Consider the following 14,286-nt stretch of genomic DNA (forward strand, 5'->3'; position numbering starts at 1 on the left):
TCTGGATGGAGTGCAGGAAGCGGTAAGCATGCTGAGAGTGGCAAGAAATAACAGCGGATAATCTTTCAACAAGAGAAGAAAAATAGCGTGTATACATATGTACGTATGTGGTCATTCGCCTCCATTCCCTCCTTAAGCGAAGGAGCCCCAGGAATCTCATCTACTTCAGTAGGCTCTCAGAGCAGGCACCACAGAATACAATGCATATTCATACTGATAGTCACAGATCATCAAGGACAGGTGAGACTTTTCTTGAGACAGTTCTTTGTAAGAAAATAGAAGCATACAGCCCATTATAGAAGGTTTTAATAGTAAAGGATTAGAATTGATGGGAGTGGGGAGAAGAAAACTTGGTCCATAAAGAGGATTAAGAAATCCATTGATGTGAAACAGGACCTGCAGCATGATTAAGTTTAAGCTCAGCGCTGGAGTTCTCTGAATTTGAGTCCAGGTAATTTTTCAGAATTTTACCACTGATCATTAATATGATGCTTGAAGGACACAGTTTTCAGCTAGTTGCCTCTTTAGCTTAACTGGGGACATAGTAGCTGCCGATTTTTCATCATCCTCAGGCATGACTTGATGTATCAGCCTCCTCAGGCATGACTCGATGTCTAGGTGCGCAGATACAGCAGCACCATCAGATCATCTGTCATATTCAACCGAATATGTTACTTCATGAAAAAGGAGGGAAGTAGAAATGACCCAGCCATCGTCTGTCTTCCAGCTCTTCTCCTGACCTAACAGTTGCTGTAGTTAGCTCTTTCGAGTTGAATTTTGACGTCTTTTTAAAAAAAAATTATTATTTTTTTAATGGTAAGATATCGAATAAAACTGTTTTATCAATGGAATGAATTCTTTTGAACAATATATTGTATTTTCAGAATTTATCACTAGTAGAAATAACGTGGAGATTTTGACATACACATACCTATGGGAGCTCTCTCTCAGCTACACTTGGCGTTATAATAACGAAGGAGGTTGTTTTACAGGTGAGAATACTGAGGTTCAGGAAGGCTAAACGCCTTGTTTACAGTCTCACTGGTAGAAAATTGGAAAACTGGGATGAATTCTTTTTTGTGTGTTGTTTCCTATTCTAGACCTTTACTTACAGTATACCATAGTTTCCTCCCTTCTTTGCAGGAGAAAGGGGCTCCGTAGCCATGTAGTCTGCACAGAAAACACCTGTGCTGTCTGACTTTTGCCCGCCCAGTGACTTTCTCCCACTCTGAGGTGTCTGAGCTCTTTGTGTGTAGTGTACTCCCCACTTAAAACTCTTTAGTGTTTCGCACGGTGTTTAGAATTGAGAGTCCTACTTAAATTTCAGCCTCATCTTGCTCCATTTCTCTCATTGCCCCCTGCACCCCAACCTGTTTGGTTTTGTTGCAGTACCTAAAAAGAGCCAAGCTCCTTCCCGTAATCCATCCTCTGCACATGCTGCTGGAATTACCAGGAATGCTTGCCTTTTTTCTCTGCCCCCTTTTTGCCTTGTTAATTCTTGGTTTTCCTTCAGATATCATCTAAATAGTCTTTTCCTTAGAAAAACCAGCCAGGTTCACTTGTTATATATTGCTTCAGAACTGTTTTCCTTTCTTTACAGTAGTTATCTCCATTTATAATTCTGAACTGTTGTGTGGTACGATTATTTGTTTCCACTTGACTCCAGAGCCCATAAGTACAGGGGCCAACCCTTCTTGTTCTTAATGCTAGACACACAACCTCAAACCCCTTGTCGTCGAGTCCAACTCATAGCAACCCTATAGGACAAAGTAGAACTGCCCCATGGGGTTTCCGAGGCTGTAATCTTTACGGAAGCAGGCCGCTACATCTTTCTGCCTCAGGACACACAACAGGCACTCAAGTATGTGAATGCATGTCTGAATAAATGAATACGTGGATGAACTTCTTGTCAGCCGTAAACCAGTTATTTATGCTATCTCCATTTCCAGTGCCACCAATGCTAAAAAATTAAAAAAAAAAAAAAAAACCCAAACTTGTTGCTGTCAAGTCAATTCCAACTTATAGCTGCCTTATAGGTCAGAGTAGAACTGCCGCATAGGGTTTCCAAGGAGCGACTGGTGGAGTCAAACTGCCAAACTTTTGGTTAGCAGCTGAGCTCTTAACTGCTATGCCACCAGGGCTTCCCACCAATGCTGAGGAGATCAAAATTTTTTATAAACTGTTATCTGGACCACCATTATTAAAGTATTTATCCCCAGGCAATTGTCAATGAAGGTGCTACTCCTAAGCATTGATTAAGAAAACTAGGCAAAACAAAAGATATCTGAAAGAAAGTCTGTAATTATGTATTGCCTTGTGCATGTTCGAACACAAATATTAAGGTATAGTGGTTTATTCCTTTTTCTGTCACTTTGTTTATTTTTATAATAAGCCTCAAAAAAATTAGTGAGGTATAATTTAGATATAATAAAATTCACCAACTTTTAAGTATGCAATTTGATAAGTTTTGAGAAATTCACTGTCACATAGCCACCGCAGTTGTATAGATTTGAAGCATTTCCTTCAGGCTCCTTTGCAGTAAATCTTCTCTCCCCATCCCAAGTCCCTGGCTTATTTTGTGTCACTATAGTTTTGCCTTTTCTAGAATTTCTTGTATTGTATAGTCTTTTGTGTCTTGTTTGGTTCACTTAGGGTATTGCTTTTGAGAGTTATCCATGTTATTGTCTGTATTTTATTTTCTATTATATGGCTTTACCACAGTTTGCTTATCTGTTCACTAGCTGGTGGGTGTTTGAGTTGTTTCCAATGTTTGGCTATTATGAGTAAAGCTTCTGTAAACATTGGTGTTCACGTCTTTGTGTAGACATACATTTTCATTTCTCTCAAGTAAATATCCACAAGTGGAATTGATAGGTCTTTGGGTAACTACGTGTTTTACTCTTATGAAACTTCCAAACTGTTTTCCAAAGTGACTATACCATTTTGCATTCTTACCAGTAATGTATGAGAGAGCCATTTTTTTCAAACCCTTACCAACAGTTGATATACTCAGTCTTTTTAATTTTAGCCATTCTGCTAGGTATATTGTAGTCTCCTATTGAGGTTTTATGACTAATGATGTTGAGCATCTTTTCACGTGTTATTTACCATATATATGTTGTGTCTGTTCAAATCTTTTTTGAAGTTATATTGTCTTATTTTATCTTCATTTTTTATTCTTAACCAGTCCTCTTTTCTTTATGTAGATCATGTCTCTGACCTATATCATTTTCCTTTGCTCTGAAGAACTTCTTTGAACATTTCTTGCAAGGCAGGTCTACTGGCAACAGATTCCTTCAAATTTTGTCTGAGAAAGTATTTCTGCTTTACTTTTGTGATGTAATTTTGCTTGGTACAGAATTCTAAGCTGGTGATGTTTTTTCTTTCAACATTTTAAATATTTCACATGTTCTTCTTGCTTTCAGAGTTCCAGAAGTGAGGTTGAAGTAATTCTTATCCTTTTTCTTTAGTAGGTAAGAGTTTTTTCCCCTCCCTGGCTTCTTTCAGGATTTCACCTTTTTCTTTGATCTTTTGCAGCTTGAATATGATATGCCTAGGTGTAGATTATTTTGGTATTTACCTGCTTGGTGTTCTCTGAGCTTCCTGGTTCTGTGGTTTGTTGTCTGTCAATAATTTTGGAAAATTTTTAGTCATTATTACTTCAAATATTTCTTCAGTTTCTTTCTCTCTTCTCCTTCTGGTATTTCCATTACATGAAAGTTACAGCTTTTGTAGTTATCCCACAGTTCTTGGATATCCTGTACCATTTATTTTGTTTTTTTCCACTGTATTTTCTCTTTGCATTTCTGATTGGAAAGTTTCTATAGACATGTCTTCATGCTCAGTTTTTTCTTCGTCATGTCCTGGTACCACTATGGTCATCAAAGACATTCTTTGTTTTATAGTGTTTTCTATTTCTGACATTTCTTTTTGATTCTTTATTAGAGTTTCCATTTCTCTGCTAACATTACCCATCTGTTCTTGCATGCTGTCCACCTTTTTTATCAGAGCCCTTAGCATATTAATCATAATTATTTTAAATTCCTGGTTTTAGGATTCCAAAATCTCTGCAATAGCTGCGTCCGGTTTTGATGCTTGCTCCATCTCTTCAGATTGTGTGTGTGTGTGTGCGTGCGCATGTGCGCGTGCGTGTGTGCAAGTGTTTTGTCTTTTAGCATGGCTTGCAATTTTTTGTTGAAATCTGGACGTGATGTATAGGGTAAAGGACACTGAGGTAAATAGACCTTTGGTAAGAGGTTATAGGTTTATCTGACTAAGAGTTAGACTGTTTACTGTTTGCAGTAGCTGTAGATTGAAGAGGCCAAATTTTCCTTTGGTGCCCTTGTTTTCATCTCTCCTAGAGATGGGGTTTCCCTAGAGACTCCCGTGGGCCTGAGTCTTTCAGTTCTCTTAGCTGTAATCCCATGGTATTATACAGGATCCTTAATGATGTCATGGTAAGATGTGGGGAGAGGAGAAATGGTCTATGGTTTTATGATTAGATCCCAATCTTTTAGTGAGCCTGTGACCCTGAGTGTGACCTTAACAAATGCTTCTCAGCTTTTTTCTTTCTTTTTTTTCCACCCCTTATGTGAGACCAAGGAGCCCTGATGATGGAGTTGTTAAGGCAATCAACTGCTAACCAAAAGATTTAAAACCACCAGTGGCTCTGTGGGAGAAAGATATGGCATTCTGCTTGCACAGAGATTTACAGCCTTGGAAACTGTATGGGGTTGCCATGAATTGGGTTTTTGGTTTATGGGAGACAGGAAGGCAAGAGGGGGCTGGAATTGGTTATTTCTCTTTTCCCGGTTTGAATAGTAGAGTTGAGAGTAGTTGGGTATTTACCTTTCTCCAAGTTGGTTGGGGTCTGGTAAAATATATTTTTATATTTTAAAATGGTTACTTTTCCTCTCCCCTTACTGGATGCATTATTAGGGAATTTTTCTTCAATTTTCAGAGTAAGACCCTGTTGTGGCTCCTGGAGGAAAATTTACCAAAGTGTTTCCCCCTTCACTCCAAGGCTGGGCCTCCAGGAGATTTTAATCTATCAAGCTAGTTACTCCTCTCTCGTCAGCAATTAGTCATTTACCCTTTAAATATTCCACCTGATAATGGGTCTCGTGGAGGTTTCTGGCCCCTCAATACTTTCTTTGATAAGCTGTGATTTTCCTTCTCTGCGTATATCTTCAGTTTTCAGGATGGTGGTTTGCTCTTTGATTCTAGTCCTCTGATGAATCTCAGCGTAGTGTTGATTTTCAGTTTTTCAGCTTTTTTTTTGTTAACAGATGGGAGTAATGAGTTCCAAGTTCTTTACATGTTGGACAGAAAACTGGAAGTCCCCCAGGTTATCTTTTTAATCAGTTGTAAGAGTTCTTTTGTATTTTTTAAAAATCTAGATAAAATATAGTCCTTTATTAGGTACATGATTTGCAAATGTTTTCTCGATGGAGCACATAGGCTTTTAAATTGCACTTTTCATTAGTAGGAAGACTGGCATTATTTGTCCCATTCTTTGACAGTTGAGATTTTAGCTGTGCCTCCATTCCAGGTATCTCATTTAGTTGTTAATTATCCACATGAACTCCAAGCCATGTTGCTGTTAATACTATCTGCAGAAGAAAAACAGTGATAATGGTATGGTAGTTCCTCAGATTGACAATCTAGAGAAAACACATTTGTGATTCAAGATAGCCTAAAATGTCATTAGGGACCCTGTGTCATAACGGGAAAAACACCTGGCTTCTAGAACTAGCTCTGAGGTCTCATACAATTTTTAATCTGTTTCTTGTCAGTATTCTGTTATACAAAAAAACCCAATGCTGTCGAGTCGATTCCGACCCATAGTGACCCTATATAGCCAGCTGTAAATTATTGTGCAAATGGAGAGGTGAAAGCAGGTCCACAGGAAATCAGGAAAACAAACCTTTATAGATTCTATAATAATAATATTTAAGCTCTAGTATGTGTTCTTAGCTTCTCTTTTCCTTCCTTTGGTGAAATGTCCAAAATACAAGTACTGTAAGGAAGGACAAAAGTAAATGTCTTGTGGAAAAATTAGCTCCTGCCAGTGTTTTACACAAGATAATCACTTTTAGCAATTTTGTTTCATTAGTAGGGAAGATCAGTGGTGTTTATTTGGCTGCTTCATTGGTCATTTGACGCTACTAAATCTTCTGTGATTCCGTGTCCTGGGACTAATGCTGTATGTACAGCATGATAGTGTGTGTTTCTGTTTTTGTCCAGAAGGTTTAATTACCAGTGATATAATTTAATTCAGTGAAGATATGTGGGGTGTTAGTATGCATCAGTCTCTGTACATATGTGCCTATGTATTTAGAGGAGGATAAGATATAGAATAGAACCTCAAGAAGCTCAAAATTTAGTGGTGTACATAAATGTAAACAAGTAACTTTATTAGAATGTGAGAGATACCCATGTGGAGATATGTATGAAATATGTATTTCAGTTATATCATGATGTTTCATGTGCATATTTCAAAATACTACTAACATAGTACTTAGTACCTTTTGTTTAAAATTTAGGCTAATTGTCTTTTCAGTCAGAAGTTAAAGAAACAAGTATCCTAAGTAGACAGGAACAATGCTTGCAGAGTTACACTAATACATGATTTCTCAGCCTGGCCACTATTGATATTTTGGGCTCAGTAATTCTTTGTTGTGGGGGGGACTGTCCTGTGCATTGTGGCATGTTTAGCAGCGTTCCTGCCCTCTACCCTCTGGATGTCAATAGCACTCTTCCCCGTTATGAAAATTAAAAAAAAAAAAAGAATGTCTCCAGACATTGCCAGATGTCCCCAGGATAGGAGGGTGGGAGCACAAGTTTCCCTGATTGAGAACCACTGTACTGGTATATAAAGAATAAACATATATAACCCCAAACTCGTAGCAACCCTGTTTTTTTTTTTTTTCCTTTCTTCTTACCAGCTAATTATGGGTTTGTTCTCCCTTGAAATTACATGTAAAATTTGTGTTTATTTTTTGAGAATGTATAGAACCAGTTGCTGTTGAGTTTATTCCGACTCATGGCAACCTCATGTGTTTCAGAGTAGAACTGCTTCACAGTTTTCAATGGATGATTTCTTGGAAGTAGATCACCAGACCTTTGTTCCGAGGTGCTTCTGGGTGCACTCAAACCTCCAACCTTTCAGTTAGCAGCTGAGTGCTTACCTCTTTGCACCAACTGGGGACTCCTGAGAAGGTCTATAGTTTTTATCAAAATTCAGAGTGCTTGTGATCCACTGGGTTAGTCTAATCCCTTCACTTTATAGGTAGGAGCACAAAGAATTTTAAAAGGTTGACTCAAGTTCGTAAAAGTAGTTCATGTCAGATCCCGAACTAGAACCCCAGAGTTCCCCCTTTACCTTCTACTGTGTTAGGAGCAGTCCTAGAATTAAAAGTTTCTGGAGTTGGAAGAAGGCTACCTAGTTTAGTAGTCTTACTTTATATATAAAGAAATTGACCCTGAGAGAAATGAAATGAATTTGCTAGGAAGCAGCAGAGTGGAAATAAGAATCCAGGACTCCTGATCTCTGCATTTCTGTTCTTCCTGAATAATGCGTTTGTGTATCCTCTACTGATTATCAAGAAAAAGTTGTTCTGTGTCTTTTGGCTCAGACTTAATTGAGTGTGGTCTGGATCTTTAATTTGAATGTGGTCTGTAGCGCTGTAATTAGCTCTATCCGTGTCTAAGGTCCCTGGGCGGCACAGATGGTCTGCACTCGACTGCTAACCTAAAGGTTGGCAGTTCGAACACACTCAGGGGTGCCATGGAAGAAAGGCCTGGTGACCTGCTTCCATAAAGTTACAGCCCAGAAAACCGTGTGGAGTGGTTCTACTCTAACGCACAGTGTCGCCACGAGTCAGAACTGACTCGGCAGCAGCAGGTGTGGTTTTTTTCCGTTGGTTTTGGTCTGTCTGTATTTTAAAATTAGCATCGTTTTACCTGGGTTTGGTGTGCTGCTTCAGTCCTCTCTTCTCTGCTTACTCTCAGGAGCTTTGAACTGAAATAACAAAAAGGAGATTTGCTGTTTGATACTGGAGACGACGCACTAATGGGGCCACGGAAGAAAAGTGTTAAAACGTGTCTTATGAATAATGAAATCCCGGAGGAAACAATATCAGATGAAACAAAGGACTATATGAATCAACTTTCACATGAAGTACTTTGCCATATCTTTAGGTAACGTTTTGTTTGGCTTGGCTTTCACCTACCTGGAATGTGTAAATAGGAGCAAACCTTAAACCCTAGACCTGCGCCGTCTGGTATTGTAGCCATTGAAATTAAATAAAATTAAAATCTAGTTTCTCAGTTGTCCTGGTTTATTTCAAGTGCTCAGTAGCCATTTGTAGCTACTAGCTACTGTCTAGGGCAGAAGGTGTAGATAGAGAATATTTGCTTTGTGGCAGAAAGTGCTATTGGACAGCCCTGCCCTAGAATATAACATTTCTAGGCTTGTGGGAAGTTTTGTTGACTGATGACAGATATGTTAACTTTTGTCATTACAGTACTATGTGTGAAAGACAGAGAGATAAGAGATTTTCTGACCTTTCGAAATATATTTGTGTTACTGGAAATAGAGAACAAAAATAGAGGTTAGTTGAAAGTTTCAGGAAGGAAGAGATATAAGGAAGGTTGGAAAAGAGGAAGTTGTAATTCATATGAAGTTTCCTCACTTAATGCTTATGCAATACTTCTATCAGTTTGTGACTTAAAAGGTAAAAAATCTAGTAAAAGAAATTGTACATATAAAATTATAAATTATATATATTTGCTAATGGAGAAAGTAGTAGTTTCTTGGAGGTGGGGGTGTAGAGAGGGAGAGAGAGAAATTTTTTTTTTAGCCTCCAGGGGAAATGGATTCTTTAAAATTAAGGAGGATTGGCCATGTTCAAATTAATCACTTCTCTGATCTTTCTCATTTTTTTTCTTAATCATACTTTGAAATGCACTGAGATTTTCTTTTTTCATTCTCTTTTTTTCCCTTCCCTCCCCCCACTTTTTTCCTTTAGATTTTCTTTGTCCATGAAACCTTAAAAGGAAAAAGCAGATTTTATCACATCTTATGGAGAGAGTTCAATACTTGCTTTTATTTGGACCTTATGCACTTGAGTATTTGCTTACTTAACTCTTGGTAGTAAAAACCTGTATAACCTTATGTATATTGACCTTAAAACCCTGTGAGTGTTACCAAGAACTTTATCTTTTGTGCCTTGATCTTATTTCGTTTGAGGGATAGAAGATTGGAGAAAGGAAAAAAAAAAAAAAACAAACCTATTGGTGAGAGGAAGTGCTTGCCCACTGCTAAATATGAGTTTCTTTCTCTCACAAAGGTACCTCCCTCTGCAGGATATCATGTGTATGGAATGTCTTTCCCGGAAGCTAAAGGAAGCAGTGACCCTATATCTGAGAGTTGTGAGGGTTGTAGATCTCTGTGCAGGGCGGTGGTGGGAATACATGCCGAGTGGTAAGTGAATTTAGCTTGTAGGAGTGTTTCTGGAAAGTAGTAATAATGATCCTATCAAACATTCAAAGGCCTTGAACGTCACCCTGTAAGTAGGGAGGCGTGATTTTATAAATTAGAACTTAAAGGTATAGGTTAATAAAATGCATTTCACCTGAAACTTTATTGTTTTAATGGTCTACCTTTTTTTTGTTTCTTACTCCTTAAGAGAGTACTTCAGCCTGTTCTAAAAATGTATGTTTGGAAAACACTTACTGAGCCTTTGCTTAACATTATTAGACCAAGTAGCCTGTATGATGGAGGTTTTCTGGTGAATGGTTAACATGCTCCATCATAATTTTCCTGTTTACCTTAATGGCACCTTTGCTTAAACAAATATTTATCTATTTTTGTAAAACTACCCTAGTAGGCCACAGAAGTTGAGCTTCTGAGACATTCCTTTCTTGACCACTTTGAGGAGGCCTATACTAGGTCCTGGAAACCCTGGTGGCGTAGTGGTTAAGTGCTATGGCTGCTAACCAAAGGGTCGGCGGTTCAGATCCTCTAGGCGCTCCTCGGAAACTCTATGGGGCAGTTCTGCTCCGTCCTTTAGGGTTGCTATGAGTCGGAATCGACTCGATGGCCCTAAGTTTGGTTTTTAGTTTATACTAGGTCCTGGAGATTCTGAAATAAATAAGACACTGGTCTTGCAGGTGAAGAACTCACAGCAGCCGAACCAGAACAAATTGACCTCAGTTGAAGAGGCCATTGGAAAAGAAAATTGATGGCTTCAGCTAAGGAGAGCACAGCTGAAAGGAAAGAATTAAAGGCCAATTTAGGCTTCTTTTCAGTTGACACCAGTCCTTTAATTAGTGCTCTCTTAGTTATTGTTGTTCAGCAGGTGTGAATCTGTCTTTTTTAACGGTCTTGTCTTCTATCTTGTCCACGTTAAGAGACTGAAAATGCGATGAGGGGTGGGAGCTTTATAGAAATAAATGGCTGAGGAGACAGTAGTCTTGTTCCATTCTGCAGAGGTTAGACTTCTCTGGAATACTAGAATATTGTGCAGTTTGGGGTGCTTAGATCCCTTCAGAAGTGTGATCAGTAACCTGTTATTTGGCTAAAGTAATTATCAACGGTAGACCTTCTTGTGAAAAACATTGCCAAGACTCGAGGCTAGAACTTAGCTTGGTGGGAGACAAAGAACAATTGTCTTCAAATATTTAAAAGCCATCCTAAGGGAAAAGGATTCATTTTATTCCAGAGAGTGATCTTCTCTAGCAGGAAAGAGAAAAAATGAGGCAGTGTGAAAATGACTGTTCCTTACATTTGATTTGCTTCAGCAGAGGTTATTCTAGCAGGAATTCTGGAGATGGGATTAAGGCAATAAATAAAGAGGCAAGGTAGCACAGCACCCTAGTGATGCGATCTTACAATTAATATCTCTGCCCCTTATCAAATTAGAGAATTTGTCTGCACATTGCCAACTTCTTTCAAATTGTGATAAATATTTTTCAGCCCAAAGCCTCCCGTCTCTCCAAGGAATGTAAAAAAACAAGAACAAACAGTTTCTAGCCTAGAATAAGATCTTACTAACCCTACTCACTGATGTCACCCTGGCATATTCCCCTGCCTGGAGGTTAAACCCTGATTCCTTATATAGTAATGCCAACTAAAGTGATTATGTAGTACTTGTATGTGATTTCTAGATTCTTACACCATCTCTGTAAAGAGGGTAGGACTGCTCTCATTTTATGGTGAGAAGCAGTGTAATGTTCGACAAAAGAGGATAGACATTGGGAATGGTCAGACTTTGTTTTGAATTCTGACTCTGCTCCTTGGTGGTATTTAATTTCCCTGAACTTCAGTTTTGACATTTGTAAATGAGGTGACACCTTTCTCATTGGGTTGTGAGGATAAATGAGAAATAAAGAGAAAATGCTTAATACATTGAATGACTCAGTCAGTTAAGTTTATTATAAAAAATAGTTATAGTTGTAGAGACCGAGTGTAAAAATGGTGGTGTTGGGTGAGGGTGGGTCTGACCTTGTCTAATTTTACAAGGGAGAGGAGAGAGAATCAAGATCAGCTATCAGCCCAAAGCTGATTTCTACAGGTGGAGGCCTAACACGTCTCAGTTCTAACAGTAACCATACCTCCCACGGCACTTTCTACTTCTGCTGGGTTCGGTAATTCATTGCAGTGGCCACACAGAACTCACAGACCATACTCACAGCTATGGGGTCTATTAGGGAAGTAACAGGTTACATTTCATATCAGAGAAGACTCAGGATACAGTTCTTCAATTCAAACAGCTCCTCAGCCATGCCTACAGGCAGTCCTCTCTCTTGACCCCTTGGCCCAGTCGCTGCCCTCTTTGAGCAAGTGTTACAGAGCTCTTTAGCTCTGCCAATAAGTGCCTCGAAACCCCCAATTCTGCCAGTAAGCTTCGGCCCGAAGGCACTCAGCTCTCTTGCTTTGTCGGTTGGTAAGCATGTCTCCGCCAGGTGCCTGGAGGCACCCCACTCTGCAAGCAAGCTGCAAGCAAGCCTCCTGCTGCCAGAGGCACTCAACTCTCTTGCTCTGTAGGTCAGCACACCCACTGTAGCAGCCTCACTTCATGAGCTGGGAAGCCCACCACATCATCTCTCACCTGTCTCCTGGTTCTGCCGCTGCCGCTTCTTGCCATCTCATGCACTCTCTGGTGTTACAACTCTCTGTCTCCTGGGTCTAGGAGGTTCTTAGCACAGAGACCCTGGGTCCAATGGATGTGCTCTGCTCCTAGCTCTTTTTCTTGGTGGTAATGAGGTCCACCTTCTATTCTGGGATTGACTCTCTTCGTAAGCTTAGTGGGATGGCAAAACTGACCAGTCCCCTTGTTAGGATTCCATACGCTGGGCAGTGTTCGTTCTGTTGTACATAGGGTCACATCACTATGAGCCAGAACCGACTCGACAGCACCTAACAACAACCACCACCCTAAAAAGGGTTCCATACACATTATTTGCATTGTTAGCAAGCTTTCTAATCCCACAAATAAGGGATTATGGTGGGCCACAGGCACCTTGTTTGCATAGTCACATCCAGTCATTGTGTGGGAGTTACAAGACCATTGATGGTTAAAAGTGTGATATTAAGTAATTCACTGCACCATACCGAGTAATCTCTGAGGTCCCTACTTACTCTTTAGTTTTGTGATTCTAAAGTTAAGATCACCTGCACTAGCCCTGCACAACTAGAACAGCTTTTGAAAACTTTAATAATATAAGCTTTAAGCCATTTGGGGCTTATCTACTTATCTAACCAGCAGCTTCTGCTGTGGAAGTAACCTGCCTCTGTCCGTTCCCACCTTGTTGATTCCTGCTATGGGGCACAGCTGGCCTCCCAGATAACTAGCTTCTTATCAGCTCAGCAGCCTGTCAGTTTGGATTGGTGCCATTCTCTTAGCTAATGTGCATCTGTCCTCTTCAAAAGAATGAATTGTCTAAAATGGCCAGGGGAGTGATGGTTAAACACAGGACAGAATAATTATTAGGAAATAGGTAGAATAAAAGAACTTAGTTTGAGACAGGAATTAGATCAGAACTGTGAACTTCCTGAAGGTGAAAATTGTGTCTTATTTCTTAAGCTCAGCCTTAGAGGTTTCACAGACCAAAGAGCCCCTTTAGGAGAAGAGGAGGCTGGGTGCTGATCAGCTGGGTGGCCCCTCCCCACCCACCAATCAAAAAGGTCCAAGTTGTCTGGATTAAAAGTGTGTTCTTAGTTGCAGACAGGATTCTGTGCCTTAAAAACAATAAATTAAAAACCTCAGCTGGAAAGTACTAACTCAGGATAAGTGGTATTTCTGACACATTTCCTCTGTTACCAAAGGAATGTATTTTCTGTTGTAACCAGTGTTCAGCTGTGGTTTTAGCCTTATGAAAATTTAAAAAGGAAGCCTTTTCGTTTTCCACTTTTGATAACAATTACAAGTGCATCATAAATGTTGGTGGACAGAAAGATGAAATTGGCTCTAAATACTTCTGAACTTCTCAGGTTTTACAGATTCTAGTTTTCTAACACTGCTGAAGAAGATGCCAGACGTCGAACAGCTTTATGGCCTTCATCCTAGATACCTTGAGAGGCGAAGGGTGCGGGGCCATGAGGCCTTTAGCATTCCAGGAGTCCTCGAAGCTTTGCAGGCGTGCCCAAACTTAGTGGTGAGTGCATTTGATTGAACGTTTTGATATCAACTGATTGATGAAATAATAAAACACAAGAATGGTAAAAGAGAACATGTTTGCTTACATTGCAAATTTTATCCGTAACTTTTTTAAGTTGCATTACTTAGCATCTTATGATACAGAAATAGCAGCTTCGTATGCTGGATTGAAAGCCTTTCTCACTTGCTTTGGCGTTATTTTCTAGGGTGTGGAGACATCTCATTTGGAGCTGGTAGAGTCTATTTGGACATACATGCCGCACGTTCATATTTTGGGGAAATTTCGTAATCGTAATGGAGCATTCCCAATTCCTCCTGAAAACAAACTGAAAATTCCTATAGGAGCCAAAATTCAAACTTTACATTTAGTGGGTGAGTATATGTTTATGGGGTTACTCGTGACTCCTTGAAATACTACCAAATATTCCCTGAAAAGGAGTAACGAGAATTTTGGAAGTGGCTTTGTTGATGGGCGATGCCAAAAAAAAAAAAAAAAATGCTTGTCAGACTTGTATAAAAACTCAGATTTCCCTTGGAAAAAAATGATAACTGCTTTACAAGCAATCTGCTCTCTTTTCAAAATAACCCAAACTTTTTTGGGTTGTTTTGAAAGTCTTTTTTT

At 39.4% G+C, this 14,286-nt stretch overlaps 1 protein-coding gene across 4 annotated transcripts in view; it reads left to right on the plus strand.

The window, feature by feature from the left end:
- Positions 1 to 14,286, plus strand: part of FBXO38 (F-box protein 38) — a 61,702-nt gene that overhangs the window by 8,337 nt on the left and 39,079 nt on the right. For 3 of the 4 annotated variants that reach the window (XM_049874011.1, XM_049874012.1, XM_049874014.1), the window contains exons 2-5: positions 8,014 to 8,202; positions 9,354 to 9,487; positions 13,499 to 13,662; positions 13,871 to 14,036. In XM_049874011.1, the coding sequence (XP_049729968.1) occupies positions 8,075 to 8,202; positions 9,354 to 9,487; positions 13,499 to 13,662; positions 13,871 to 14,036 (592 nt within the window). In that variant the 5' untranslated portion in view covers positions 8,014 to 8,074. Of the gene's footprint in view, positions 1 to 8,013; positions 8,203 to 9,353; positions 9,488 to 13,498; positions 13,663 to 13,870; positions 14,037 to 14,286 lie in introns of those variants that run through there. The other variant, XM_049874013.1, reaches the window with a different exon arrangement.

This window comes from Elephas maximus, chromosome 2 (assembly GCF_024166365.1).
Source record: "Elephas maximus indicus isolate mEleMax1 chromosome 2, mEleMax1 primary haplotype, whole genome shotgun sequence".
Taxonomy (NCBI): domain Eukaryota; kingdom Metazoa; phylum Chordata; class Mammalia; order Proboscidea; family Elephantidae; genus Elephas; species Elephas maximus.